At 35.8% G+C, this 27,054-nt stretch overlaps 1 protein-coding gene and 1 long non-coding RNA gene across 5 annotated transcripts in view; one reads left to right on the forward strand and one right to left on the reverse strand.

Moving 5' to 3' along the window:
- col12a1b (collagen, type XII, alpha 1b) overlaps positions 1-20,469 on the forward strand; it is a 167,320-nt gene extending 146,851 nt beyond the window's left edge. For 2 of the 4 annotated variants that reach the window (XM_028797515.2, XM_051925540.1), the window contains 6 exons: positions 8,163-8,198; positions 8,832-8,898; positions 8,998-9,186; positions 10,516-10,593; positions 15,862-16,035; positions 19,590-20,469. In XM_028797515.2, coding sequence (XP_028653348.2) covers positions 8,163-8,198; positions 8,832-8,898; positions 8,998-9,186; positions 10,516-10,593; positions 15,862-16,035; positions 19,590-19,687 — 642 coding nt within the window. In that variant the 3' untranslated portion in view covers positions 19,688-20,469. Of the gene's footprint in view, positions 1-8,162; positions 8,199-8,831; positions 8,899-8,997; positions 9,187-10,515; positions 10,594-15,861; positions 16,036-18,443 lie in introns of all 4 variants that reach the window. The other 2 variants (XM_051925538.1, XM_051925539.1) reach the window with 2 other exon arrangements.
- Positions 1-27,054, reverse strand: part of LOC127527290 (uncharacterized) — a 349,656-nt gene that overhangs the window by 182,175 nt on the left and 140,427 nt on the right. The gene's annotated exons all lie outside the window — the stretch shown is intronic.

The following is a 27,054-nucleotide window of genomic DNA, read 5'->3' on the forward strand; positions in this document are numbered from 1 at the left end:
AAACAAATACCAGTAGTCACCTACAGCCCGCCAGGACTGAACTTGAGGACCCCGTTTATAAAGGAGTACTCTACCAAAAAATGATCATTTTTATATTTGTTACTTATCCTGTGTTGCTTATTGCAATGGCTGAGAAAAAAATATATATTATTTTTATGGCGAACAGAAAAGGTTTCTGTCACATCAGCCTTCAATAGGGTCCACTGCTGAACAAACAGCAAACAATATCTAAACATTCATACAAAAAACATCCATTTACTCATATCACATAATCTATATGTCAGATATCCAGTCGTGTGCTTACAACGTCCCAAACACATGTATTTTTGCTAAAATGTTATTAGGTAAACCATTTCTGAGATATTCTATAGTGAACAGATGGGGAGCGCATTCAAATGGGATCAAGGTTTCGAACTGAAGACTCTCCTCTCCCCTTGTTCAATGCCCTTTAATTCACAACACAATATTTTGGGGTTTTTCAGTGGAGATGTGAGACTTTCTGCATGTTGAAGCACTTCAGATTAACACAAATATGAGACATGCTTTCCACCGGACATATTTTTCACTTGCTTTTCTTTCACTTTTAGTCTCTAATTACACTCCTGTTCCAAACCACACTTTGCAGTGCAGAAAAGATGTGAGTGGAAAGGTAGCCAATGAATAATCCTTCAATTCAAAAATCAAAATTGTTTGAGTATGCTCCTCAATGGTTTATTTAACAATATTTTAGCAAAAATACATGTGTTTTAGATGTAAAACATGAGATTAAAATTGGTTCTCAGCCATTACTACAAACAACATGGGGTAAGTAAAAGATACAGTTTTGGATTTTGTATTTCTTTAACTGGCATCTTTAAAGTTATCTGCTATGAATGAGTTTGGGATTGATTGTACCTCACCATTGACTAGCTCCCTGTTCAGCATTTCTTCCTACCTTGTACTCACAGCTGGTAGGAAATCTTTGGTCAACTACCACCTTAATTTGGTGTAAATATGCTAAAAGATTCAGACATTGAATCAAGTGATGTCTGATACTTATGAAAACTAGTGGAGAATAAATCAAATCAGATTTGTGTCCCTTACATAGCACAAATATCTGCACTTTTAGTTTATTAAGAAAGACCATTACTGTACATTTGAATATAATTGATTCTGAAATAATCGATTATTTAGAATTTGTTGTTCATTTGTACTCTGCCACAAGAATAAATGATACTGTATGTAGCTAATGAGTAGTTTTTGTGGAATAATTTGCCATTTTCTGTTCGACAAATGAGCACAATACCCCATAGCGATTAAAGATTTATTAGCAGGTATGTAGGTGATATAATGCAAGACATTACTGAATCATTTGGCTGAAACCCATTTTGGCTGAGCAACGACTTCCTTGCCTCTTGGATGAGATTGTCAGGCCCTCTTATGTTAATCAATCAAAAAAAGACTGAAAGGGCGGTGATGGCGAAAGAATATGAGCAATACACAGTGGGAAAACAAGGGAAGGAACTAGAAGTCATGTATTTACAGCTGGACAAGAAATTAGGTCAGGGAGTTTTTGTCAACCTTGAACTGAAGATTCTTGAGTTTGTGAGAACGAAGTATAACTATGAGAGGCAATGAAAACTAATCTTTAAAGTGAACTGGTATCAATATCATTTAAAAAAATGTAGGCAAAAAATGTGTTTTTAATAGTAATTTTGTTACGGCAAACCAATCATTTTTCTCATGTCCTTGAAATCTTTATTGTAGCTTCTTGTCAAACCACTATATTTTTTATCTTATGTCATTTCCCTAGGATATTTTAATTAGCTAGATGGCTTTGGTTGCCTGTGCGTTTTTGGTCCCTCTTTTAAAGGTGGTGCCAATAAATAATCTAATAATATTAGCAATAACCAATTAAATAATGTAAAGATTATCATTTAAGGGAGAAAAAAATGTATGCAATTTCAACTGAATTGCAATAAAGAAATATACCCGCAAAAAGGCATACATACAAATTTTAATTTTGACTAACCATATGGAGGAGAATGCTACATCACATTTGAGACAGATACATTAATAAATACAGAATACATCATTTTCCAAAACATTCAAAGGTTTAAAAGGCATCATACTGATACTCTGTTTTGGATCAGTTTTGAATTACATGATTTAATATGAGTACAATGTCATTCAAATACATGTATTACACTACTCTATTACTCAAAGCAATTGTATTCGATCATTACTGTTATTTTGGAAAGTGGCTCATTGTTACAATAATATTTAATACACAAAAAAAGTACTCTTTATCTTTAATGAACTAAACAAAAATTTAAAATGCTCCAACCTTCGAAGCAAAACCCTGCTCAACTCACCTGAATAATATACAATGCCAGATCCTGTTATTGCCCATCAGTAATGTCATACTTATGTCTACAAACATCACTCAAAAGAATACATGTCACTTTTAAGGACTGCAGTTTCTAAAATCTTGCCACTTCTCTCTCAATGGATCCATCACTTTAAGTAAATCATAACCCATTACCAATTATAGGTTCATTTTCAAGTTTTCATACTGAGTCCAAGTTGTATATTACATCTTTCCAAATGATTTGCAAACTTTGGAGGTACAGAGAGAATATCTGCTCAAAACAGGCAAGGATACTTATTTTGAACGAGGCTGTTTTCATATACACCACCAAAATAAACATCTGAAGTTTCATACTTTTCTATTTTCTTTATTTATTTCCAATTGTCATGGCCTTTATTACAAGGGTGTATGACAGTGTAGATTCTAACATATAGTGACACAATTGAGTTTGCAGTAAATGTCTTTTAACAAAAGACGCCATTTATTTCATGTTCAAAGTGTATCCTGCCATTTTGTAACAAGCACATTAGGTTTATCCTACTTTTATATATTCCCCAGTTATGCTCTCAATGACCACATTAACAATCACTTCTGAAACCTGTCGAGTTCTGGTGTACAAAGTGAGCTTTCAGTCTTTCTGTTAGGAGAACAGTTGCAGCTTTTTTAATTATGATGATCAGAGGGCTTGGATATAAAACCTAGAAGAGATATTCCAATCTTTTTCCAATTGAATATGGGATTGTTAAAACAAATTGGCTCGCTCAGTTTCAAAGCAGTTTTAAAAACATTATTCAAAAGCTTTCCTATTATTCATTAAATAGCTGGTATTCAACCTCCTTCTAGGTTCAGTAGGTAACCACTGATTGATTCAAATGGGCCTGAAAATCAATGATAATGTCCTTACATAGCTAAATTGTGTACATATTGAGTTCATCTTCCAATGCAATGTAATGATTTACTAAAGTGATTTTAATGTTGTGATTTAAAGAGGACAGTGACAACTTTGCTTATTCTTCTTTAATGATTTTAATTTCATTATGTGTTCTACAAATCTTGAAATGAATGAAACACTGACAGTCAACAATATTAAACACTTCATACAGTAGAAGGGTTGAGCAGCAAGAGATTCAAGGACCTCGAAGTGGCAGAATTCAGACCAACTAGGCCTAGATCTTATAGTCACCATACAGTTTTATTCTTCTGGCTAGTGTTTTCACTTATAGAATATTAACTATTAGAGTGAGTTATATGAGTTCCATCAGTTTTTGTACTTTAATGTATTGTTAATTTCTACCACAGACTAACCCATTCATTTTTAAGCAAGGATGCAGCCTAAAGTTATGTTTTACTTGGAAGAAATCTGCTTTTCTTGATTCCAGCTCAACTAATGTTTGAATTAATTACACCATGCTGGAGTGACACTCATAAATATTCATATATCCTTAATGCTTTAAAACAATGCTTCAGATTAAAACCATATCTTCATCAGTTACAATACAGAAAAGCAGGGTCAATTTATAATATTTAAAATATATTTGTAAGGAAAGCATAACCACCCAAGCCCTGTTTTATTACCAATGTAACCACACTCTCTACTGTCACATACATTTGCAAAACTGCTCTGCACTGCACAGTGTGTTATCAGAATGTCAGAACACATAAATCACGAAGAATGAAAGAAAAGCTTAATAGCATTGATACAAAAGATACATGTAAATTATTAAAGTTACTTCAGAAACTTACTAAAGAAACTTCAGCTTTAAAAAGTGTCTGCCTGTTCAAGAATTGCCAACAGCTTACCTTATCTATGATCATCAAGTTTTTCTTTAAAATTTGTTATACTTGATAAAAAATATTTATAAGGTCAAAAAAGCCATCATTATGACTAGTTATAAGAACAGTGTAAAATTTCAGTATATCATTTTATTCTGAAAGTATTATAAAAATTATATCAACTAAGGAAAATGATCTGCATGGCGTATAATTAACAGAATATCTTATTTATAAAATTCTTGAAAACATTTTCATAGCATAGTGTGTGAAGTTGTATTTAGATTGCCTTCCAAACCATGTAGCATGCTGTGCAATGCAGCTGTTAATGGTCTGTCTAGACGCGTGTATGTGTGTTTCTGTCTGTGCTTCTTTGTGGCCTCATGTATAAGCTGCATGCCAGTCTATATTCATAGCTCATTTTTATGGGTATAAGCAAAACTAATTAATGTATTTTCTGATGACTTTCAAATGAAATAAAGCTTAAATAAAAATTGACTTTTTTCTGATTGTGGGCTTCTGGAATTGAAAACAACATAAACTATGATTTGCAAAATATATATATATATATTACACTGTATATATATTTATATATATATATAGTGTGACAGGTAGAGGTCGCTGTCGTCTTCTTGAACCCTCGGACAATACGCCAAACACCAGGTAAAAGTCCAAATATTATTTTTATTCGAATTATAACGTGCACAAAGCACCCTCCTCTCCACAATACTCATAAATTACTCAAGACACTAATCAATCCTCCACACTCCCAGACACTTCGCCACCCTTCCTCCCAGCTCAGCTCAGTGTACTGGTTTCCCAGTGTCCTTTATATAGTCCATGACCCGGAAGCGTTTCTCTGTTTTGTCCATGTGATCCTGAACACTTCCGGGTCGGATAAAAAGCTCCTTTCTTCAACCCGGAAGCACGTTGTTTCTTCTTGTCATATGATCATGACGCACTTCCGGGTTATAGGGCATGTAAGAGTCCGATAGCCCCCTTACAGCGACTCCTGGTGGTCCCCAGGGTACCCAGCAGGGCTGTGCATATAAACTACAAAGTCCATGAGGCCCTGCTAGAATTCGGAGAACGTCCATGTCGTCGTGAGAGCTCCACCTGGCAGCCTAGGGGTGAGGGCCGGAATATTTAGCCGGCCACCCACCACAATAGACAATTGTAGGGTTTGAAATTTCTGTAGTAAATAAAAAAAAACTGTTGAAGATATTGAATGAGATCCCAAGTCAATGAGCATATATTTCATGTTTCGCATAGAAAATAAACAGTTAAATTAAATAGTGTAAAATTGCAGAATATTATGTATCTACCACAGTTTGAAGTATAAAGACAAATAATAATGGGGGTTCATGGTGGTAGTACAATGTGTAGTGTTACTGGGAGCCTGAGTTTGAATGATGCTCCCCCCCCCGTGTGTGGAGTTCGCACTGTCTCCCCATTTTCATCCAGATGTTCCAGTTTTCTTCCCCACATCTCTTAAGACTTACAGTACCTGGTAAGACTACTGGAAAATCCGAACTGGGCCAGTATGGGTGCGTGTATGATTTGACACCGTGGATGGCCTTATGGTCTGGCACCTTGTCCTGGGGCTCCTGCCATGAGCCAAATGTTACTAAATAAAATTCCAGTCCACATCACTGACCTGGAATAAGATTCTTTAGGAAAAGTTATTTATTCATAGAAATTATGTCTTCTATATATGCTGTAATTCAAAGAATAGAGCTAAATGATGACATGACTATATTATTTATAAAAGCTATATACTGTATTAAATTGGTATTTATTCAAAATAATACAGAAGAGTCAGAAGAAGCATTTAAACATTGCAATGCATTTACATTGTCATTAATTTCACATTCTATGGTGGAGACCAAACCTACAATGCAAAAACTGTTTAATGTATTCTCAAGAAGATTGTCAACATACTGTAAAAAATATATTAAATATTAATGCAATTCTCAATTGACTTTCACACTAAACTTTATTAATATAGTATTACAGTTAACAATTTATTTCTTAAATAGACAATTAATCCGAACATATTAACGGCGTATTACATTCAAATCTATTCCTATACAATGGCAGCACTGCTTCCATACATAATGGCAATACTATCAAGCTAGGCTACAAAATTCTTTGTTACTGTCACCAGTTAATTTGTTTATGTGCCTTTTAAAATGTGGCACTGGAGACACAAAGACTGAAGCACAACATCAGATCGAGGTGGTGGGCCATGGTAAGCATGAATGGCAACTCAGATTTTTGATGACCTCTGTGTTAAAAGTGTATATGTTGCTCAATGAAAACGAAGACACTTTCAGTGAAGAACGTTTCAAGGCTGCTACAGCACAACCCAGCCCTATTGATATCAATAATGTTAGCCTCCCAGTTTAAAGAAACTCAACTCATTATTCATTTCTGTGCCTACTCTGCATTATATCATATAATTTCAAGATTACGCGAGATTAATGAGGGTTAATGGCTACCCTGAACTCAGTTACAACATACATGCTGGCCTCTGATTTTGGTATTGCACCAGCAGTAAAGAAGCTTTTTGTAGATCATTTTTTTTCTTTAACTGTCATTGTTTAGGGTTTAGTCTTAGAGAGGCAAAGAGGACATGCCTAGATTGTGGTGTTTTGTGTTACGTTTCACTTAAAAATGAGAATACACACAGTGTGACTGTATATACAAATCAAAATGAATCTTCCAAAAATGCCATAGACGCGTTATAATGGTCACTGGTCATAAAAAATAGAAGACAATTTAATTTAAACTGTAGTGATTCGTATTTATTTTTGAAGCAATTAAAGCTAGCACCTAAAGATTTTTCAGTATTTATAAAATCAACAAAGTAAGTTGAGATGCAAAAAATGAATAGGAATAGTTATGCTACAGACATTTCCAGTTGACCACTGTTTGGATGTTTTCCTCTTAAATCGATACAAGATTTAGATACCAGATGCTACTTATTAGTAATTTATTACTTTCTATACAACTACAAATACATCTAGACAATGTAATAGTATACCATTAATTGCTGCCATGTCAAGTTATAAAATAATACCAATAATATCCATCCATCCATCCATTTTCCAACCCGCTGAATCCAAACACAGGGTCACGGGGGTCCGTTGGAGCCAATCCCAGCCAATACAGGGCACAAGGCAGGGAACCAATCCCGGGCAGGGTGCCAACCCACCGCAGTACCAATAATATGTTTCCTTATTTTGTTACTTACTAGCATATACTATCTTTGAAGGTGGCTCAGTAGTGCAGTTGAGGGCACTGCTGCTTTACAGAACAGCATTGTGGGTTTCAATCCTCTACCTGAATGTAGTCCACACAGAGAGTTATCACATTCTTCTATTGCCTATGCAGGTTTTCTCTAGTTACTCTGGTTTTCCTCCTACATTCCCATAGACAAGTGTGTTAGATCAATTGGTGATGCCAGATTGGTCCCAGTATGAGTGAGTGCACACTGCGAAAAACTGGTGTCCTGTCTATGGCTGCTTCTCTGTGCCCAGTTCTGCTGAGAATGGCTCTGGTTGTTGCAGTCCTTTCTTAGATTAAGCAGATTTGGGAATGAATGACTAATATCATTTTAAAATATCTTAAGTCATGTGCAACATTTACTGTACCTATACTGAATACTGTAAAAGGAACAGAGAGTCTCTTTGTTCCCAGCACTATATAGATGAATGCTAACCTATTTACTTGGTATGACTGGTGGCATAGTTAGGGGTGAAGGAGACAGAGATAAGACTCAAGTTATTATCACCACTGACGTTAAGCCACCCTTGGAAAATGTACCTGACTGAACTCCACTATCAAACAGAATTATGCAGTGTAGAATTATTCTGTTCATGTTTTAGGCCGCCAGTTATAAAAAAGCAAACTGAGTCTACATCAAAATATGCAACATACAGTATATGATGAAAATGTATCAAAATGTAATTTTGTGTTATGTATTTTACTTAAACAGTTTTAAACTTGGATAAGTTATGCATTTCTTTTTCTTTATCAGGGCCCTGTTGGTATAAGAGGAGAAAAGGGTGAAAGGGTAAGGTTTTTTTTTAATCATTTGGTTTGATATTGATAATCAGTTAAAAAGACAAAATGCATACATGGTTTGCATTTTAACAGTTAGTAATATCATTTTTATTGAGAAATGTTAATCTAGTCAAATAACAGAATCTCAGGATTAAATATTCTTTAAACTGGTTTAAAATGTTAATGTTGAAATTAATGTACAAGGTAGCTTGTGTTTCAAGAAAGGCAGCATTAGTTTGGGATGGCAAAAGTCACTCTACATTGAGTGGGGATTGGAGGATTTGATAGAATCCCACTCAAAGGGCGTACCTTTTAATTTATATCACAAACACATTGTTTCATCTGTAGAATGTGTAGTTATTATGGTTGAGCAGCACATTTTTAACAAGGGACTGGCAGTCTGAGGTTACAGGTTATCTCGAGTTCAGATGAATTCTCTGGTGTTGTATGATGTCACCTCTTATTTAACTTTTTTTGTTAATTATTCTGTTAGCTAGTTAGATTTAGTGATGTGCATAAGTTAATGTAAAAAGTGTGATATTTCCGTTATACTATATATAGTCTATTCGTGTTTACAAGTGTTTTAAATTTTCAAAGTCATTTTTTGTGAACATGGTTTAATACTGAATTGTTGCTTCCTTAGGGAGATTTTGCTTCTCAGAACATGATGCGGTCAATAGCCAGACAGGTCTGCGAACAGCTAATGAATGGTAACTATCATATATTTTCACAGAGAAAGATTTAAAAGTAAGTTTTGTTGCTAGCATTTGCCTCTTTTTAAATCCATATCCTTTTCATCTTAATTTCAGGTCAAATGAGCAGATTTAATAACATGCTGAACCAAATTCCAAACGGCTATTCTTCCAACAACAATAACCCTGGCCCACCTGGCCCACCAGGACCTTCTGGCCCTCAAGGTCCTCGAGGAGAACAAGGTCAAGCTGGGCGTTCTGGTTTCCCTGGGACTCCAGGAGAACCAGGACAAGCAGGTGAAAGAGGTAAGGAGGAAATTATTGAATAAAGAATCCAGGAAGCACTATTACTTTGCAACTACATATTCACAGAGGAAGAACTAACCTGACTGCAAACAAAGAAGTGGAACATTTGTAAGAAAATAATACAAAAACTTGAAAGGCAGAAAGCCCAGGTGTTCTGTGTGTTGGTTTTGAAAGCTCTGCTGGTGCTCAAAACCTGAACTGTTATATATATTTCAAGACAACTATTATTTTAACTCCAACATAATTTAAATGCTTCAGCAAATGCATATTTTCAGCAGTTTGAAACAAGCAGTAATTTATAGTTTCTTGAGACTCAGCTTTCCCATTTTACAACTACAGAAGGTTTAAATGGAAGTCTTGGCAACTGCTTGTTTTTCTTTTCTTCTTTTTCAATTTGATTTTTTTCCATAGGGAAACAGGAGATGCTGTAGGAGTCTACTGTTAGGGCTTTTTCTGGCATTGTTATGAAGCGGAACACCATAAGTTCTCCCTCATGAAGATTTCTTTTCATTTTGTGGCCAAAATGTGTATAACATAGATTCTTAAAATCTCCTATAAACAACTCATCGTTCAGTATGCAGTCTTTTAATCAAATTAGCCCGGCTGTCTTCAGTATGGCAAAATAGGCCTAAAGATGTGGCCTGGCTCATAGCAAGACAGCATTATGGAAGCTTGAAATGCATTTTAAAAAGTCTGCAATCTGTGTAATATTACCACTTTTTCAATATCTTTTTTAAATAAGAAATTAACATTTACTTGGTAAGAGGTGGGTGCATTCCTTAGTTAACTCTAGTGACTGCTGGTGGGAGTTAGTGCAACAACATCTTGCTTAAACTATTTTAGTTATTATTATTTTTATTTTTTGTGCTTTATTCCATTGAGGGAAATTTTATTAACAGTGCAGGGAAAAAAAACTATTTTTACAGGGAGTAGAAATCTGTATTCTTTCCAACATATACAGAAAAAAAAGTTTATTCATGTGTTTATTCATATGTTTATTCATGTTTGTTTCCTTAATTTTTCAGCTGTAATGTAACTTTTCCGAATCATACACAGACACACAAATTCTGTGTTTTGTTGTATGAAATTTCTAATTAGCATTTTCACTTGTAGTGGTATGATTTCATGTAACTGAAAAGTCTGAAAAACATTATGAGAGACATTTAGGTCAATGAGAGGGTGAAATATATCATTTAAGAAGGCTCTAACAGATGCTCTTGTTTTTATTAGAAGGCTTGACCCTGTGGAATTGGATTGTAAAGGTATGAATTATGAGACACTTCAGTTCTGATCATTATTTCTTTTGTTGATTTAATGTGTAATAACTAGGTCTACCAGGAGAAAAGGGTGAACGTGGCAGCCCAGGAACTGGATCTCAGGGACCAAGAGGTTTACCTGGACCACCCGGTATGTTAAAAAATATATATACATTTTTTTTTCTTTTTCAATAGTTTTGTACTAAGCTTTATGGTTTCTTTTTATGCACTTGATTTTTCTTAAGGTTTTTACTGGCACTTGCAGAAAAATTCCAAAGGAATATAAACAAATGAAAATGAACTTGTAAAATAGCTGAACATTCCTGTAATGTCAACAGAGGTTAAGTAGGCTGTTCGTTTTTGGGAATAGCCTCCTCTGAAATTAAAGCAATAGTAGGAAGACCTTTTGTGCCATTTTTGTGCCTTTTGTAATAGTATTAGAAGAGACTACAATGGTAATCATGCATACCTGAAAACAGGACTCATATGCACACCTTAGAAAATTAAGTGTACACACACTCGGCAAACTCTGAGCATTATGCTAGTTCTTAGAATGAATGTTTGTCTGCCTATTCTCTAGTATAAGAAGTAGTGTTAAGAACTCACATTTTATATTCCTCTCTGCTCAACCTCTGTGAAAGTCAGCAATACTCATTCAAAACTCACCCTATTAAATGGATTGTCAATCTGTTTCTTTCTGTGAGGTAATGTGGTTAGCCATCCATGATGGCAAAATAGATTAACCAAAAAAGCCCCTTTTAATATTTATTTGTTCATTATGATCCTAACCTTTCCTAAATATTCATAAACACCTATGCCATCTTAGGTATAATGACAATTTATGCATTTATTAAATATTACCTGTTCAATAAACATTTGCCAGCTTTCGTTGTACTGCCAGAAAGATGGCACTTGACAGGCTACTAGAGTAGAAATAAGGGACTAGAACTGGGGTGTCGAACTCCGGTCCTGGAGGGCCTCAATGGCTGCAGGTTTTCATTCTAACCATCTTCTTCATTAGTGACCAGTTTTTTCTGCTAATTAACTTCTTTTGCCTTAGTTTTACTTAACTTGACTCTGGCCCCTTAGTTGTTTCTTTTTCTTTAAGTAGTAGCCAAACAATAATAAGACACGAAATGATTCATCACATGACCAGCTCACCTGTGCCCATCACACAATATATGAAAATAAAGAAAGGTGAAGGTCTCACTAAGGCTGATCTCTCAGGTCACCAAATCTTTTTGACAATGTTCTTTGAATAAAAAAACAGAAAATCAACAGTTTTGGAAATGTCTGCTGTGGTAGAAGTAGAGCAGCAACAAGCTGTGGAATTAAATTACGGGTTTAATTACTAGCAAGAATTGGCTTCTCACTATGAAACTGATTGGAGTGAAATTGGTTGCAGCTTGAAGCCCCAGTTGAACTGGTCATCTGGCAGCTCTTTTCACGTCTCATTTCTGTTTGGCTGTCATTTAATGAAGAAAAGGATCAATTCAGAGGACTGAATCCTTAAAAACAGAGCTATGAAAATGAAGGGAAAAGAAGTTAATTAACACTGAAACCTGGTCACTGATAGGAAAAGGGTTAGAACAAAAACCTGTAGCCACTGCAGCCCTCCAGGCCTGTAGTTCAACTCCCATGGACTAGAAAATGAATGTGAACCATGATACAAACTGAAGCTCAAAATTGGGGGAGTCAAAGAAAACCTTGCTAAAACCTTAAGAAAAATTTTGAAGTCAAAAGTATTTCCTAGGTTTGTGTGACCACAAGGTTGGCGTAGCAGCACCCCAAACCCAGCCACAACCACACAGACACAATTCCCAGTTTGAATAAAAAGTTTATTGTACACAAATACCTCAACAATACCTCTATATATAGTTACACAAACTAGCACAGAACTCTTCTTCCTTTCTTCTCCTTTTCTCATCCCAGATGAACTTTGTCCATCCTCCCCTCCCAACCCAAACTTACCTGGGTGAAGTGGAGCGACTCCTTTAATTTAGACCTGAATTACATCTGATGCTAAGATGTCTGTAGCACAGGTCAGATGAAGGTCCCATAAAATAGGGATTATGCATTAATGGCACTAATGGCAACCACAGGGCTGTACTCCAGAACTCCCAGCATGTCCTTCAGGTATCCAGCTGGGTATTCAAGCCCAGGAACACTGCTACCTAACTTAATGGGGGGAAAGTGCTTAGAAGCTATTGTCTCTAGTACACTGTAAGATCTACTACAGTGGTGACACCAGGTGATGCATGTCATCTATTAACTCTATTTTCTATTACAAGGAGTTTCAATATTAATATCTTGCACAAGAATTCCCTAAGTTATCCACAATCCTGATAAGGCATTTCATATGTCACCAACTTGTAAGATGTCACAAAAATGACATCACAAAAAACATTGGAAATTGAGTCCCCAGCAATTACTATCATAATGTTGTTAGAAAATAAAACTTCCAGACAAAAATATAAAGAAAATAACTAAACATTCTAATCTTTAAGGTTCAAAACCCCCAAGAAGCTATCTCCCAAGGAGGACAACAATTCATGAAAGTTAGCTAAATCACATATTTGGCACAGTGGCAGTTGTGACCATTTCTAGCATCTTAACCCCATCAATAGCTTAACTGATAATACAACTCATAAAAATATTAACTCTACAATGTGAACATATAGTTAATCATGCACAATATTTATAGACTGTTGAAGAATATTGTGGTGCATTTGTTAACATGTTCGCATTCACAGACTGTTTGCTTTATTCTAAATTAGAGAATGATTTGTTACTTTGATTCAGTTTCCTTTTAGTTCACTTGTGTTTAACACTGCAAACTTATTAATAAACATCCTATGAGCATGTCACAAACTTCTTTCATTGGGCAGAAACATTTTTTTCTCAGGTAAAATTTCATGAAGGGTCAACTACAGTACTGTTTGCACACCGCTGTATTTTTCATAATTATTTAGTTTATTTAACAAATGCAACACTATGAGCAAAACACTAATTATCGAACAACTAGAAGACTACTTAAAAATGCTACTACATTGTGCAAAAAAGAAATGTTTCAAATAGGCATGTGTATGAAAGAAGGTGAGCTCTGTCACTGATGTGCATCTGTTTTATGACAGTGTAAGTACCAAATGAGTTTCATTTAACTGTGTGATGCTGCATATTTACACTCCAGTAGCCACCATTTCAATGCAACCTAGATGATCTCAAATGACATGTCTACTGTTATAATTCCTGTAACTATTTCTTAATAATGTTCATTTTGGAATATTTAGCATTTGCTATAAATGTCAAGAGGATGCTGCACGTACACACATCACTCCTGGTGAAAGATCAAGAGTTTTGATAAGAAGGGTCTTGGCTTTGATCGTTGGTCTTAGAGTGATAAGTTCAGATTTCCTTCTGCTTGCTACCTGTTGGGAGTTTGCATATCCTACTTTTGGTCTGGGTGGGTTTATTTCTAGGTACTCTGGCATTTCTCGAACATTCATAGTCCTGTGTGTTAGGATTATTTGTGTTCTGTATTTTGGTCACATATCACAGGCTTTGCTTTGTGATTGACTGATATCACATCCATGTTTTTTTTGCTCCTTTATGCTTGATGCTAATGCAACCCCCATGGCCCAGAGCTAGTATGAACATGAATAGATGGATGGATGGATGGATGGATGGATGGATGGATGGATGGATGGATGGATGGATGGAGACTTCCCATTTCTTAATACCTTACCCTCAGCTCAAGTTTCTGTGTGGCAGACAATGGCAACTAGACTAGGAGAATCGTGCTTAAAGAGTCGAGATTGAAATCATAATGTCCAAGGATACAAATTCCACTACAAATGCACTGTATTAATGAAAATAATAGTAGTTGTATAACTGGCATGAGAACATATGTTGACAAAAAACACTTCCCCTTAATTTGTTTTAGTGTCCACAAATGTTTTATTTGCTGTTTATTTAAAAAGGTTTGGCAGATGCATTTTAAGACTTGACCAAAAATGTTCACCCCACATTCATTTAAAAGTGAGGTAGCCATTGGCCAAGATATAGTCATAGTATAATTCTATCTTAGAGTCTTCTCGAACCAGTCTGCTACATTGAACAAATATACTATATTCTTCATATGCCTAAGCTTATGCAGGATGTTCTTTAGTAAGCAATATATCGTTTTTATTTACAATAGGTTGATATCCTCAGAGACTTTCTATTGTACTCAGCTGTGCAATGCCTTTACTCAGACATGTTTTTTTATCTCTTTCAAACCAGATTTAAAAAACAATAATGCTTTACTTTTACCAGTTTTATTTTAATATATTGTGAAGGTAATAATGCCCTTTTTAATTTTAGCAGTAAGACTCACAGTAACTTAGTAAGTTTTCAAAACAGAATATATCTGCACATTTCTTTTGTTTTACTTTTATTTATTTATCTGCCTCTTCCATGCAAACAATATAACGGCTGCAAGAAAAAAACATCTGGTTCTTAACACCTGGGATGTTGGTTTTTATTGCTTTCTGTTAAAATAACTAACTCAAACTGTCACCCATATTCCATGTAAATGTACTCTAAAAATAGGATAAACAAGGATTCAGGCTATTGTGTCTGTGTTGTCTGCCTTGTAATTAGTTATAAATGCATATTAACTTCTGATGGTCCAAAGGATATTTTATTTGCATGCTACAACTGCAGGAGAAAAAACAGAAAGCTTGCAGTGCATTGTATAAGTGTTCTGTTGCTAATTTCCAAAATCAAAAGATAAGCCTTATTTGTGTTTTGTCTGAAAAAATTGTGACTAAAACTGTTTAGATTTTAATTTTGTCCCATTAGTACTATTTGTTTTTGCACTTCTATACAGAATGTCTTAAGAAAGGTTAATAGTATAGGCAGTACATATAATAGCAGAATGACCAAGGAAAGCTCTATTTCATGTACCTAAGAAGCACAGGTAATAGTATCAAAATACCTTGATACACATGTATTTTAACTACAAGGCAGTGTCCTTGTCATCTAATGCAGTAATCTCCCTGAGTCTGTCCTTGCACAGAAGGAGTGGAAAAAATGTGCAGTTCATGTCTAACATGGGGCAAATGTTGCCAAGCCTTGTTTCTGTGAATCAAAGCATGTTAATTCCCATTGAATAGAGAAGCAAGTGCTGATGAGTCATTTTACAGAGGCTATTCAGACTGTTGCACTTTATGCTTAGTCTTCTGGTTTCATTGACAACATATGTGGAAGCCTGCAAGAAGAAGAAAAAAGTCAGGAGGTTTAGGCTGTCTAGACAACAGTACGAAACAGGCTGTAGAGCAGACTTTTTTCTTATTGAATGGAGTGAATAGCATATATGTTATAAATAATTTTATCAGTAATTTGAGAAAATTAATAATATCTTTTTATTACTAATCAGGCCCACAAGGAGAATCACGAACAGGACCTCCAGGATCTCGAGGCCCACCAGGACCACCTGGTCCACCAGGCCGCCATGGTATCCCTGGAGTAAGGGGTCCCCAAGGTCCACCAGGATATTGTGACTCTTCCCAATGTGTTGGTATTCCTTACAATGGAGGCCAAGGGTTCCCAGGTGAGTTACAACAATGAGCCAGTACTATTAGTTTTGTTAGCTTTTATTGTATACAGTACAATAATTCAGGCTTTTTCACTTGCTGGACAATGAGTATTTTAAACTGTCACCAAAACATATTCACACATGTCCCATTTACCACATTGTCATTTGGTAGTTGATCAAGCTCAAGTTCAATATTAACGTTAATGTCAAGTGCACAGAGTACAGTGATATTGATCCTTCCATGCCTGAGGAACAAATAACATACTCTGATTTGTAGAAGGTTTGGCATGAAAAGTGCATTATTTTTCTCTTCTGATTTGGTAGGGTCTTATTTACTTTCTTCTGACACTTTTTGGCATTAATTTGCTTTGAACATGGAACTTTGGGTTTAACCTGTTTGGTCCTTTGGGAAATATTCCATTATACAAGGTGGCATAAATTCCCTCCCTACCTTTTCTTCTGCTTATACCTAATCTTTTCAGTGTTTTAAAGCTTATACAATATGTGGTTATGGTCCCCTGCAACCCTGAATTGGACCAAATCATTCAGAGAATGCATGTATGTATGTATGTATAATATTATACATACCTACAATGAATGATTATAATTTATCACATTATCAATCAAAGTCCATTTAACCTTTACTATGAGTAACAAAGCTGATAAAATATTTTGTGTAGTTGTGGAAATTAATTAAACCCATGCAAAGCCTACAGAATTTTGTTTTAGCAAGTTAAAAAAAAACTCTCATCTACAAGGTGGTAACATTTTACATTAAGGGCCGGATTTCCTTGGTAGGGTGCAAATGAGCCTGGGGATGGAAATAAATTGCAGGCACCATTCTGCATTTCAAGCTCTATGGAGTGTCTACATAAAAGAATATATGGGCGTAAGCATATGCTTTTAATTCAAAGTCTGCCACCGAAACCTAAGCCATGCAGTGCTTTTTTCCAAAGATGAAGCCTGTCAAAGAAAACTAAAAAAAGGAATCTAGGGTTTATTTCAACCACACATGTATTCCCTCACAAAAAGGAGTCTGTTTTTCAGCGATGGTGGCATAGAATTAAATTAAGCAAGTAAACTGCTTGATTGATTGTTTTTGGAGGAATTTTTACGAGAGTGGGAATATAGTATTGTACACAGCATCACCTATAATGTCTCCATCACCCTTAAGATAGGCTTTTGTACACACGCTTTAATCTTTAAATAGCATAGCATTTGACATCTCTCTGAGGGTGTAAACAGTATGATAGCAACATATTATTTTAACTCCAATACTTAATCAGGTTATGTTGGAAACTGAAATTTTTTGCTTAATTCCCTATTTATATTGTCTCATATCAGAACTTACACAAAGACATACTCAATATTAGGAAGAAAAAAATCAGACATCATTTAATAAAAAACTTTTTTTCTGATATCATCCTAAAGAGCTTTATAACAGAATGTTTATAGACGCAAATACAGTATGTATGATAATGACACACAATCATAGCAATCTATTCTATGCTGGAAATGCAGCTCTTATTTCTTATTGTATTTGTGATCAAAAAGAAAAAGCATAGCATCATAGCATCATAGCATGATAGATAGATAGATAGATAGATAGATAGATAGATAGATAGATAGATAGATAGATAGATAGATAGATAGATAGATAGATCGATCTTTATTTGTCTCCAGGGGAAAATTTGTCTTTTTACAGATGCTATTTAATGTAGAAATGTACTAAAAGAAATTAAGGAAGATTACAAATGAGTAGAGACCATTCAGTCCTTCTCTCACACTTTGTCACCCCATACCTGAAGTTGTTAGATATTCCTGTTGCACACATTTCTATTTTTTATGGCTAGGATATGTGATTACTGTAGCAGCAGAATCAAACAAACCTTCCAATATTTATTTTGCTTATTTTTAGTAAATGTTTAATGAGCCTACCAGTTGCACAAAAGTGTTTGTTCCAATTCCATCTCTCCCTCCACCATATAAAAACTGAATGGATTAATCACTAGAGCTAACAATTAACTGTAAAAGCAGGAGTGCATTTAAAATTTTGACACCAATTCAAAGAGTAAATTGACTACTCTTTGCATTCTTCCTTTGTTTACTTGAACATCAGATATTAATGTGATGTGTGAATACTTTTTGGTGTCACTCTATATTTATGTACAAGGTAGTGGTGATGATATGCTACGGTATAGTCACAATTCAATTTACTGTTAATATTTAAATTTAACATGCTATTTTTTATTGATACCATTAATAGTTCTGCAATATCAGACCACTACTTTAAAGGATGCATTGCCATTATTTATGTCTGTAGTTATCATCCATCATATTCACCACTCCATCATTTTAGATAAAAAAGAAAAATACTTTGTTTTCACTCACAGAAAACTAACATCCTCTTTAACCTGTTTCAGGTTCGGGATAGTAAATTTTCTAAGTTGTCTGTGCATCTTACAATTTGAATACCTGAAAATCCTGTCTCTGAGATATTTGCTCACGTTTTTGAGCCTTTAAGGATAATCACCAAGGAAATGATTAACGAACAGTTTGCTGGCCATCCTAAAGGAGAGGACTCTTGTACTAACAACACTTTCAGCTTCTAGATCAGACAGACATCAGTGATGGCCTCTTTTTTTTTGCATCTTGATCCAATAAACAAACCAAAAAAGAAGCATCTTTCAGCAAGTGGGCTTGTTAAACTACTAACAAGGTGGAGACTCTACACCAGTCAACAAAGTTAATGTGGTAAACGTAGAAGTGATCCTTGTAAATAAACTAATGGTGCCTTGTAAAGATTCTCTTTGAATCAAATCCACTAAACGTCAATTTAACTGCTCTCAACAAGCATCTGCATTATAACCTGCTTGCTGTATGCCTCCATAACCCCTTATTGTTGGCTTTCTGGAGTATGCTAATTTACAGCATGTAAAATTTGTACATGTCTATATGGATGTTTTCTATGTTTGCAGTTTATAGGCAGATAGTTTTTTTTTCCCACTACTTTCCTTACTTCTTGTCCTTTTAAGTCCCCTGATTGCTGTAAAACAAATGCACCAGAAAACAAAACATGTATTTTAACAAGGCAGATGATGCAGTTTATATCTAATGCCTGTCCTTATGTTTTATAACAGGTATAACACAATTTTATTTTTTTCATTCTAGCATGTGACTTTTTCTCAGTTAATATCACACTGTTTTTCTAGTCAACCCAATAGTTGTCATATTTAGATGATCTGGTGAAGTAAATGTACAATTATGTTTTCTAGCCAGGTGATTAGGACAAAAACTTCAACCCCACGAGCAACCATTTCAGCTAAATAAATGTCGTCTATTTCTGGAGCAATAAGTTGTTGTTTACATGTACCTGTTTGTTCATCCCTGCCTCTAACTGGTTGTTCTCTGTCTAAAATGTCATATCCCTGTTTTAATTTGTCTACAGTGTCATAACAATAAGGTGTGCAACCTTATTATCCTGTAAATGTTAAAAAAAAATATCTGTGCATGTGGATTCAAAGATATCAAGAATCATTATATTGAACTCGAAAAATATTTCCAACCAGGACCTTATCTGCCTCCACCGGAAACCCACGTTGTACCTTTAACTGAGGAAGAGACTGAAGACTATGAAACTGAAATGCAATCACCTGGTTATTCATGAAACCACAGAGGAAAGAAATCACTCTCAAGGAAGCAAAATGTCAGGAAAACAGAGTGAAAACCCGAAGAATTTCTCATTCTGAAAAAGTGGTTTACTATTATTTTGCATATACAGATATGAAAATCCTTTAATCACAGCAACCAGTGCACTTTGGTGTAAAATTGTTTTTTTTAATGCCTACTGGCTTCTTAGAAATACCTTTACTTGCCATCATTTTTGCTTGTAATATAAGTGCAATTGTTCATTAAACCAAATCTTTTTTTTAACGCAGCCGGAAATGTACAATATCAAACCCTGTCGAGCACGTTTGGATCTTGCTGTTAAACCTCTGTGGTTACAATTAAGCATATTGTACCATTCATCCATCTCTATTTGTAAACTGTTTTACAGTTATTTCTGTGAATAGAGTTTTTTTTTTTTTTGTATTTTATTTTTTCAAAGTAAAGAGTCCAGCCGAATCTCCAATCAGCACTTACGTACAGCTTCCATTTTGTCAGTGTAGACAAATGTTTAACAGTTGTATTATTCCAACTCACAGCTGACTTTACCAAAGGTGGAATTGCATGTCTGTATTGTATATTTAGAACTTTTGTTTTTTGATCAGAATATAGTTTTTTTTTTTCTCGAAATCCACTGCAGTTTAAATTGTTTGCAATGCTATGAATATAGAATTGCTTCTTTCATTTTTTAACTGCAAATTGTGAATTCCACAGCCTTATTTTCTTATTTATTTCTGAAACAAAAGAGGCATTTTTCAATAAAACTACTGAAAAGGTGAAAATGTTGTCACTGTTTGTTTGAAGGTTTTTTGTTCGTTGTCTTGTTTGAAATGTACCAGTACATAGCAATAAACAACTTAATAAATCATTTTTAATTTTACACAATCCATTTTAAAATACAATTTACAAGTGTCCAACAGTTCATATTATAAAAAGCAGACAAGAGGCTTCCACCTAGTTTCAAATCCACTTTATCTGGGTCTGTCTAGGATGCATGGAGAGTGAAAATGGAATATGAGAATGGAAACTAGACACCAGTCCATTGCATGCATACTAACACATATACAAGTAGCTCCTTGCACCATCTTAGAATTGTCAGTTATCATTACCAACCCATCTTTGGAATATAACAAGAAAACCAGAGTGCCCAAGGAAATATCCATGTATAGGACATAGGACGTGAACTACACCCAGAGACTCTGCTGATTTGTGAGTGCAGAATACCACTGTATATCAATATACCAATATACGACACCAGAGCCGGCACCTTAAATAATGCCATCTGAGGCAAGGCCTATTTTTGACTCACCCCAAAGGAAACCTCCATACTAGGCATGCCTCGATACACTTAATCAACATACAATGCATACAGTGATACTCACATTATACAGTACATCCTCAGAACAATGGACAAAATAACATTATTTTTGGAAAAACATATAATGAAAAATGTAAAAGGACAGTGTAAAAACAATAAAATGCACAAAATAGATATTAAAACATTACAAGTATGTACATTTTACACCACTTCGTTTTGACCCAAATATATATTTCTACTGAGCCATGTAATTGCTAAAGTAAATATGAAATGAAACTGGACTCTCTCTTGCATCCCAAACGCATGGTAATTTCAGTTCTGACAAATTTGAAATTTTTAAAGTGAAAATATTTCTTACTGTTTTTAAAGACAGTATATACATTAAGTACTTGATAAGTATTTAATTATTGCAATTCATAATTAACTCTAAATTTGTTATGTTATTATTTCATAAAGTTTAAAAAAATACTGTTGTATAAAAATGCCGACCTGATCAATGTGCCACCTAAGGCGACTGCCTCATCAGCCCACCCTCCACTCGAGCCCTGTATCACAAGTCACTTTACAAACCCAGAGCATTGTACACATTTACAAATAAAGTTAAATATATCACTAAGATGAATATACTGATACAGCATCATTCTAAATTAAATTAGAGTAGATTAGATTCGATAAACTTTTTTAATCCCATTGGGAAATTCAGATACAGCAGCATAAACATAAAAAACAAGGATACACACTCACAGAACAAATAATTGAGCCAATCAATCAATCAATAAATACATGTATATTGTGGAGATATTTAAAAATGAACTTAATGAGTATATTGGGAGGAAGCGCTCCTTTTCATGATCATAGGCCCCTAAGCATGTTCTTGCACATACAAATGAACTCTGGACAGGATGTCAGTCCATCACAGGGCACACATATGCATTGGCCACATTTACTGATACAAGGACAACCTAGATTTGCCAAGATTTGCTTTTTAAGCCACTACACACATCTTTAGGATGTGAGGGAAAACTAGAGTACCATTAGAAAAGTCACACAGATATGGGATACCATACCACATTCACACTAGACTGGTGGAGTTGTGAGGTGCAACACTACTGCAGCACCACGCTGCCATTAACAGTTAGTGTTAATTACATATGTGTGTATCTATTAGATATTGTTTAATTATAGTCAAGCAGTTTTACTTTATTTTAGTTAGGGGGAGTTGCAGGAAGATCAATTGAGTTTAATGACCGTGACAAAACCCGTGCTGTCAGATCGACTAATGACACTAAACTGGCTTATCGTGAATGACAGCTGAGTGTTCTTTTCTTTCCCACATTGTGTCCATTACTAGTAGCTGGGAGTAGGAGCAGGTTATGCAAATAACATTTTTAAACTTACGATTTGAAAGTCCACTTACAGCCAATTTAAACAAATTGTCTGTTCTATAGGGATTGTAAAAGCCGATAATGACAATATTCACTGAGTTTCCATATAAAGAGGGAAATTGTGCCCTGACCAGGTGAATATTTACAGAAATAACAGTAGTAGTTTTATATTCTATACCTAATTTTTACATTTCAGTATGTTCATCTTCTACTTCAGTAAATAGAACATATCAAGAGTCAAAAAGTATGACGTTACACAGACAGATAAGGTGCCCTGGCAATACTTGGTATAAACTTTTTAAACTTGGTTGGTTTAGGATTTGATGCTTCAGCACTGCCTGCCCAAGAACTGGTGAGAACTGTTTGTGCCCATGTTGGTTGGGATCCTTTATGTTACAGGCTTTATTTCGTCAGCATTTAATATCGCTCCTTATTATTCTTTGTGATTTTGTTTAACAAACTCAAAAATAAATCATTATGTCAAAATAAGAACCAATCAGCATGCAAAATAACCCACATAGTCTCTTGCTAAGTCACCTTTATATTTTAAGTAATAATAATATGTATTAGTAAGCCCTGTTGGAGTCATCAACATACTGTATCTGATTTGGTTTTTCTTTTTATTTGGCTGTGCACTCATGCTATGGGTCAAGAAGAAGTGCTGTTTGTGGCTAAGGCAGCAGCCTTGACACGTTTGAACTTTTCAAGTCTGTATGGCTGCGGTTTACTTGCCTGTCTTAATCACTTTGTGTCTGGCTCATTAGGAAAATCAGTCGTCACTTGCAGATGGAGTTTGAAATTAATTGCACTTCATTTTACAACTTTCATAGCTGGTTTCCAATTATAAAGCAGACCACATACAGAAGCCAAAGCAACTCTGCCTCCTCAATGGCGCCCCAAATCCTATTTTTTTGTAATTAAAATAACTGCAGTAGATCTTAATGTACATTGCGGTAATGAGAAACTCTTATAAAACAAAGAAATGGCATCCACCAAGGGAATGGGATGCCAATCAAACTGTCCATACAAGTAAACAGCATAATTCTTGTTTAGAATACAGTATGTACTGTGTGCTTGTATTTTCGTTTATTCTTTATTTTAAAAGAATAAAAAGACAGCAATGCATTTGAAGCTTAAATATTACTGACAATATCTCTTTAGATAGAAGTTGCTGGTAGCTAAAATGACTTTGGTAGAGAAACAAAGAGCCCACTATACAGTGAACTAAGAGTTGAGTTTGGCTGAACGAGAATGCACAGCTCATTCCACTTTGTCATAAAACACAGCTGACTTCCACTCCTGTTAAAAGAAGAACAAAAAAAAACCACACTGAGTTAAGAAACATAAACACTGGATTGTGCAATACTGGAGGAACATCACCTAGTAGAGGGATACTGGATCCACATGGATTCACTCTGATGGGAAGACCAGAGCACATGAAACACTCCCATGAGTCATTGTCAACACATTTCAGCAACGCAGGCCGGTAGTGTGTAGGCAGGTTTCATTCACATCAAACTCTGGACCTCTAGTAAGGTGTAGATGACATTTTAAAGTCACAGCATATCTGAATATGGCAGCACAAGACCTATTTGGGAATGGCTTTTTCAACAGGAGAATGTATCTCACTATAAGGCTAAAAGATGCTGGAAGGATTCCAGGAATGTGACTAAGACATCAGCTTAATACAATGGTCATTTTAGTTCTGGATCTCAATGTAACTGAGTATAAGTCACATAAGATGAAACAAGTTACAGTCAATCTTCAACTTTTGCAAATGACAGGAAAGTCGAAAACACAAATGTTAATACATTGAACCTATGGCAGATAGGGGGTTTGGTTCTAGCAACCACCTAAAACTGTAATCTTTCATTTGAGATTGCTCAAAATACACTTTTCTTCATGGAATTCTTCATAACAAAACAGTATTTTTAATAATGTGCACTTTTCATTAAACAGTAACCATGAAATGACCCAAAATATGACGTCCACAAAATAACTTGCAAAAAACAGTTTTTCTCACTAGCCACTCACTAGACTTCTGTGACCTTTTGTGCTAATATCTCAGTTAAAAAAAAAAAAAACTTCAGTCACTGCTGTCAGAAGTCACTGAGACTGGGGGACACACTGGCTCCTACTTTGTACGCCAGTTGAGATGTGAGAATAGCAGAGGCAGGTTGATATTTAACCTTGAGGCTGCAATTCATGATGGGACCAGCAGCCTCGAAGCCTCTAGTCAGCTAGTTGATTTGTTGATGTCAAACTAATGGGTGATAGTGGCAGCTGATACTCCAGCAAGAAGTTTATCTAAAACCTTTATTTTCTCACTAAGCCACGTCACCAACTTTGTATACTTGGGCTTAGTGCGTGAAGAACGCTTTGGGGACATAATTGCAACACAAATTTGATGTTTTAAGCAAAACAATGAAAAAAATACAACAAAATGCACATGGAGGTATTTACTCTACAATGGTAGGGTGAACAAGACCAGTGAAGCATCTAGTACACTTGTCTAATACACTCTTAGTGGTTCTTCAGGGTGATACTATAAGGAAACCATTTTTGATTCCCAAAAGTCCCACCACATGAAGGTTCCAGAAAGAACCTTTATTTATTTAGATTTGTTACGGGCTCCATACAGTAAATAACCATGAATAGATGGTAACAGATTTGTGAAATACCGATGGCTCATGATTTTAGAAGGACTCATGTTGCATACAATAGCACAGGCTAATCCCAGATTTTCTTAATCTTAGTGTCCTGCTGGGCGGCACAGTGGCGCAGTGGGTAGCGCTGCTGCCTCGCAGTTGGGAGACCTGGGGACCCGGGTTCGCTTCCCGGGTCCTCCCTGCGTGGAGTTTGCATGTTCTCCCCGTGTCTGCGTGGGTTTCCTCCGGGCGCTCCGGTTTCCTCCCACAGTCCAAAGACATGCGGGTTAGGTGGATTGGCGATTCTAAATTGGCCCTAGTGTGTGCTTGGTGTTTGTGTGTGTCCTGCGGTGGGTTGGCACCCTGCCCAGGATTGTTTCCTGCCTTGTGCCCTGTGTTGGCTGGGATTGGCTCCAGCAGACCCCCGTGACCCTGTGTTCGGATTCAGCGGGTTGGAAAATGGATGGATGGATAGTGTCCTGCTAGGTAGCCTACCATACATTAAAGATTTCATTTTTTTCTACATATCTACATAGTATTTCAAAGCCCAAAAAACAACTTCATATGCAAAGAACCCTTCCCAGTATGAAATGATGCTTGGTCATGCAATGGTGCTATGAGGAACCACACAACCCAGCAAAGAACCATAAAATGTCATTAAAGAAACAGGATTACTAAAAGTGCAGGATAGTAGCCGCTCCTCAAACTTGCATGCATCGCACCTCTCCTTTTATTTCTTTACATTTTTATGAACTTAAAAAAAAATTGTGTGAACCCTTGAACTTGTATAAGTTAAATGTGTATACGTTGAACGTTGACTGAACATTGACTCTGAGTAGACATCTGTAACTGAAAAATTTTCTAAATCAGAAAACAGAGATTATCACTTACATTTTTAACAGTTTAAAGAGAAAAGTACAACAATTTACTGAGTCTTTTCTTAAGTTAAGGAAGTGAATGACTCTGTATTGGTGTAAATACGTAAAAATAATAAAGTGGACACTAAGTCTAAAAACAATAGCTCTGAATATTCTCTTCTTCTTCTTCTTCTTTTTCTTCTTTATCTTTCGGTTGTTCCCATTAGGGGTTGCCATAGCGAATCATCTTTTTCCATATCTTCCTGTCCTCTGCATCTTGCTCTGTTACACCCACAAACTGCATGTCCTCTCTCACCACATCTGTAAACTTCATTTTAGGCCTTCCTCTTTTTTTCTTGCCTGGCAGCTCTATCCTTAGCATCCTTCTCCCAATATGCGCAGCATCTCTCCTCTGAACATGTCCAACCCAATGCAATCTCACCTCTCTGACTTTGTCACCCAACCATCCAACTTGAGCTGATCCTCTAATGTACTCATTTCTAATCCTGTCCATCCTCATCACACCCAGTTCAATTCTTAGCATCTTTAACTCTGCCACCTCCAGCTCTGTCTCCTGCTTTCTGGTCAGTGCCACCGTCTCCAGCCCATATAACATAGCTGGTCTCACTACCGTCCTGTAGACCTTCCCTTTCACTCTTACTGATAGCCATCTGTCATAAATTACTCTTCTCCACCCATTCCACCCTGCCTGCACTCTCTTTTTCACCTCTCTTCCACAATCCTTGTTACTCTGTACCATTGAACCCAAGTATTTAAACTCATCCACCTTTGCCAACTCTACTCCCTGCATCCTCACCATTCCACTGACCTCCCTCTCATTCACACACATGTATTTTGTCTTGTTCCTACTGACCTTCATTCCTCTCCTCTCTAGAACATATCTCCACCTCTCCAGTGTCTACTTGACCTGCTCCCTACTCTTGCTACAGATCACAATGTTATCAGCAAACATCATAGTCCACGGGGACTCCTGTCTATTCTCGTCTGTCAACCTGTCCATCACCATTGCAAATAAGAAAGGGCTCACAGCTGATCCCTGATGTAATCCCACCTCCACGTTGAATACATCTGTCACTCCTACCGCCAACCTCACTACTGTCACACTTCCATTGTACATATCCTGAACAACTCTTATATAC

Source organism: Erpetoichthys calabaricus, chromosome 3 (assembly GCF_900747795.2).
Source record: "Erpetoichthys calabaricus chromosome 3, fErpCal1.3, whole genome shotgun sequence".
Classification (NCBI taxonomy): Eukaryota; Metazoa; Chordata; class Cladistia; order Polypteriformes; family Polypteridae; genus Erpetoichthys; species Erpetoichthys calabaricus.